We start from the raw sequence: 4,605 nt of genomic DNA on the forward strand, positions 1-4,605 counted from the left end.
AAGTCCACATATACACACACATATAGATATACATATACACCTAAAAAAAGAAAACCGTACGGTGCACTAAGCTTCCGCTATACGCGGGGTCCGGGGAAGGGCAGGACCACAAGGGTCTATGTATGGAGCCTTATCCTGCATTTCTGCAAGAGGGTGTTTCTACGGCTCGAACCCATGACCTCCTGGTCATAGAGGCGGATCCATAATTTAAACTTTAAGGGTTCATCTTTTAAGGGTTTTAGCATTGAACCCGTTATATTTTTAAGTTATGGGTTCAAATGTACTATTTTTGCAATTTAATAAATTTTTTTATATAAATTTTTACTTTGCGTCAAAAGTTATAGGTTTAATTGAACACGCCATTAATAGTTTAATATGCTACATACCCCCTGCCTAGTCAAATGCCAGTAACTTTACCAGTTATGCTAGGGCTCTCCTTCCTTTTATATACACCTATTGTACACAACCTTACCTGCATTTCTGCAAGAGGGTGTTTCCACGGCTCAAACGCGTGATCTCCTGGTGGAATGGCAGTAACTTTACCGGCTACGCCAAGGCCCTTCCATATATATATATATACACCTAGCTAATGCCATTAATTTCTCACTATTCCAATTTCTCATGATTGGTGCAATAGCAATAAAAATGGGCTACTACAAGTTTTCCAAGTACAATTTCTTCTTCTTGATTATGGTTTTCTCTGTTGTTTTAGGCCAAAAAAATGATCAAATGATAAATGATCGCGCTTCGCTTCTTTCGTTCATGGCTGGTATAGTTTCTGACCCTTACCATGCATTAGAAAGTTGGAATTCTTCTAGCATTCATTTATGCAACTGGACTGGAGTTGGATGTGATCAGAAAATGAATAGAGTTGTTGAGCTTGATCTTAGTCACCATTCGTTACGAGGGACGATTTCTTCTGCTCTTTCTGGTCTATCATTCTTGCAAATTCTTGATTTATCTGGTAACTTATTTGAAGGTAAAATTCCTGCTGAATTAGGCTATCTTTTAAAGCTGAATCAGCTTAGTTTGTCTTCTAATCTTCTTGAAGGTAAAATTCCAGTTGAGTTAGGACTACTTCATAAATTGAAGTATCTTGATTTAGGAAGTAATAATCTTTCTGGTGAAATTCCTCTGCCTTTGTTCTGTAATTGTTCTGCTTCTTTACAATATATGGATCTTTCTAACAATTCACTTAGTGGTGAAATTCCTATGTACAATCAATGTGAACTTAAGGAGTTGAAGTTTCTTCTTCTTTGGTCTAACAATCTTGTTGGTGAAGTACCTAAAGCTCTTTCAAATTCTACTAAACTTGAATGGCTTGATATTGAGTCGAATTTGTTGAGCGGAGAGCTTCCTTCTGATATTGTAAGTCAAATGCCGAAGTTACAATTTCTTTACTTGTCCTACAACAACTTCATTACCCATAGAAATAATACTGATCTGACGCCTTTTTTTGCTTCCCTAGTTAATTCTTCTAACTTACAAGAACTCGAGTTAGCTGGAAATAATCTTGGCGGGGAATTACCTCCTATTATTGGTAATATCTCCAAAAACCTTGCACAGATTCATCTCGACGATAATCTTATCTATGGTCCTATACCTACACAAATTTCCAACCTTGGCAACCTTACTCTTTTGAACTTGTCTAGTAATCATCTCAATGGTACAATTCCTCTTGAGTTGTGTCAAATGGGAAAACTCGAGAGGCTTTATCTGTCGAATAACTCACTCTCGGGTGTCATTCCTTCTGCTTTTGGGAACCTTTCTCATTTAGGCCTTCTTGATTTGTCGAAAAACAAGCTCTCTGGATTGATCCCCGATACCTTTTCCAATCTTCCGCAGTTGAGAAGACTTCTGTTGCATAACAATCAGCTCTCTGGAACGATACCCTCGAGTCTAGGACAATGTATTAACTTGGAAATTCTTGATCTTTCTCATAACAGAATCTCAGGCAAAATTCCAAGTGAAGTTGCTGGTTTGAGCAGCTTGAAAATCTATCTTAACTTGTCTAACAATCATTTACATGGTCCTATTCCTTTAGAACTTAGCAAAATGGACATGGTGTTGGCCATTGATTTGTCTTCAAATAATCTCTCAGCTACTGTCCCTTCACAACTTGGTAGCTGCATTGCTCTTGAATACCTTAACATATCGCGTAATGCTCTAGAAGGCGCTCTTCCATCATCGATAGGAAGATTGCCTTACCTTAAGGAACTTGATGTTTCGTTCAACGTATTGAATGGGGAGATACCACAAAGCTTTCAGGCTTCATCAACTTTGCAAAAGCTCAACTTTTCCTACAACCATTTCTCCGGGAACGCGACAAATACTGGTGCATTTTCATCATTAAACATTAGCTCATTCTTGGGAAATTTTCAGCTTTGTGGCTCAATACAAGGAATGAAAAGTTGCCACAAAAAGAGAGGTCACCATTTTATAATCACAATCCTCCTTTCATTGCTTATAACTCCCATATTTTGCATTGTTGGCTACCCTTTGGTCTTAAGATCCAAATTCAGAAGCCAATGGACAGGTAAAGTAGCTGAAGATACAGAACAATGTGAGAAGAAAGAGCAAAAGTACCCAAGAATATCTCATATGCAGCTTATTGAAGCCACAGGAGGTTTTAGCAGCTCGAGCCTGATAGGAGAAGGACGATATGGGCGTGTTTATAAGGGAGTGTTAAGAAATAACATGAGAATAGCTGTCAAAGTAATCGACTCAAAAACAGCTGGAGAGAGCTTTAAAAGGGAATGTCAAATCTTGAAAAGGACTAGGCACAGGAATTTGATTAGGATCATAACAACTTGTAGCAGGCCGGATATTAAAGCTCTTGTTTTTCCCTTGATGTCAAATGGAAGCTTAGAAAACCATCTGTATCCGAGCGTTGGACTGAAACATCAATTGGATTTGGCTCAAGTGGTTAGCATTTGCAATGATGTAGCAGAAGGGGTGGCCTATCTCCATCATTATTCGCCCGTTAAGGTCGTGCACTGTGACCTAAAACCGAGCAATATTCTTCTTGATTATAACATGACAGCTTTGGTCACAGATTTTGGTATTTCAAGATTAGTAAAAGCTGTTGAGGACATTACCAATCCTATTGATGAATCAGTTTCTTACAACTCAACAGATGGATTACTTTGTGGGTCAATTGGTTACATTGCTCCTGGTTAGTTTAATGAATTAAATCATATACTATAGTAACTAAGAAGGGGAGCCTTGGCGTAACTGTTAAAGTTGCTGCCATGTGACCAGGAGGTCACGGGTTCGAGCCGCGAAAACAGCCTCTTACAGAAATGCAGGATAAGACTGCATACAATAGACCCTTGTGGTTCAACCCTTCCCTGAACCCCGGACCTGCTAAGATCGCGCATAGCGGGAGCTTAGTGCATCTATCAGCCCTTTACTATGGTAACTAATATTGTGTTCTAACTTTCTGTTCACTGTTTCATTGATTGCAGAATATGGAATGGGAAAGAGGGCTTCAACAAAAGGAGATGTATATAGCTTTGGAGTTCTTTTACTTGAGATTGTGACAGGAAAACGTCCCACGGATATTCTTTTTCAACAAGGCTCGAGCTTGCACGAATGGGTAAAGAGTCAGTATCCACATAAACTCGAGCCTATGATTGACGAAACACTACAAAGATATCCACAAGGTGACACAATTCCATCCGATAGCAAGATGTGGCGCGATATTGTGTTCGAGTTGATTGAACTTGGCCTAATGTGCACACAGTATAATCCTTCAACTAGGCCAACAATGTTGGATGTAGCACTTGAGATTGGCAGGCTAAAGCAATATATTTCAAGTCCTTGTAACTTTGTTGTTGAAGATGTTACAACAATGGATTAACAGTTTTTGATCTTAGAAACATCAGCAGAGAAACTATGCTAAAGTGCTTTCACGGGTTCGAGCCTTGGAAACAGCCTCTTGCAGAAATGCAGGGTAAGGCTGCGTACGATAGACCTTGTGGTCCGGCCCTTCCCCGGACCCCGCGCATAGCGGGAGCTTAGCGCACCGGGCTGCCCTTTTTTCTTTCATTGTATTTCTATGTTTTTTTTCTTTCTTTTCCCCTTATTTTAGAGATGCTTTTATGTTTGTTCAATTGTGATCCATTTTCTTAGCTTTGATCCTGAAAATTTCTTCAGGTGAGCTACACAAGTAGTGTGTTTGATATGACAAAAGTTCTTTTCGAAGAAAATATTATTTCCGCGAGGAAGTCAATTTCTGATGTCTGGTTGTTAAAAGATTAACATGGAACAAATGATACTTTTGTTAATTATAGACGGAAGTCTGAGCCGAGAGTCTCTTGGAAACAACTTCTTTATCCCTTCGGGGTAGGGATAAGGTCTGCGTATACTCTATCCTCCCTAGGCTCCACTAACGGGATTCTAGTGGGTGGTTGTTGTTATTGTTGTTGTTGTATAGACGGAAGTCATATTTCTTACTGTTATTCTAACTCTTAACTTCATATTACTTCTAGCACTTAAGCTTTATATTAATATTTATTAGCTAAAGATTTCATTTCAGCACTCCTTTGATTTGCTAAGACTATTTTTAATCTTAAATATATATTTTTCAAAAATAAGTTCTTA

At 38.7% G+C, this 4,605-nt stretch overlaps 1 protein-coding gene across 1 annotated transcript; it reads left to right on the forward strand.

Moving 5' to 3' along the window:
- The first annotated feature begins 579 nt into the window (after positions 1 to 579).
- LOC109216808 (putative leucine-rich repeat receptor-like serine/threonine-protein kinase At2g24130) lies at positions 580 to 3,992 on the forward strand. The gene is made up of 2 exons (XM_019381001.1): positions 580 to 3,175; positions 3,468 to 3,992. Exons 1-2 carry the CDS (start codon positions 622 to 624, stop codon positions 3,860 to 3,862), a joined length of 2,949 nt encoding a protein of 982 aa, XP_019236546.1. The 5' UTR covers positions 580 to 621; the 3' UTR covers positions 3,863 to 3,992.
- Positions 3,993 to 4,605: the final 613 nt, after the last annotated feature.

This window comes from Nicotiana attenuata, unplaced genomic scaffold (assembly GCF_001879085.1).
Source record: "Nicotiana attenuata strain UT unplaced genomic scaffold, NIATTr2, whole genome shotgun sequence".
Taxonomy (NCBI): Eukaryota; Viridiplantae; Streptophyta; class Magnoliopsida; order Solanales; family Solanaceae; genus Nicotiana; species Nicotiana attenuata.

What these genes read in the sequence shown, in the direction of transcription:
- LOC109216808 (XM_019381001.1), top strand. Translation starts at nt 622, where the DNA reads ATGATTGGTGCAATAGCAATAAAAATGGGCTACTACAAGTTTTCCAAG. An exon ending in AATTGGTTACATTGCTCCTG is followed by an intron (nt 3,176 to 3,467) that starts GTTAGTTTAATG and finishes CATTGATTGCAG; the next exon opens with AATATGGAATGGGAAAGAGG.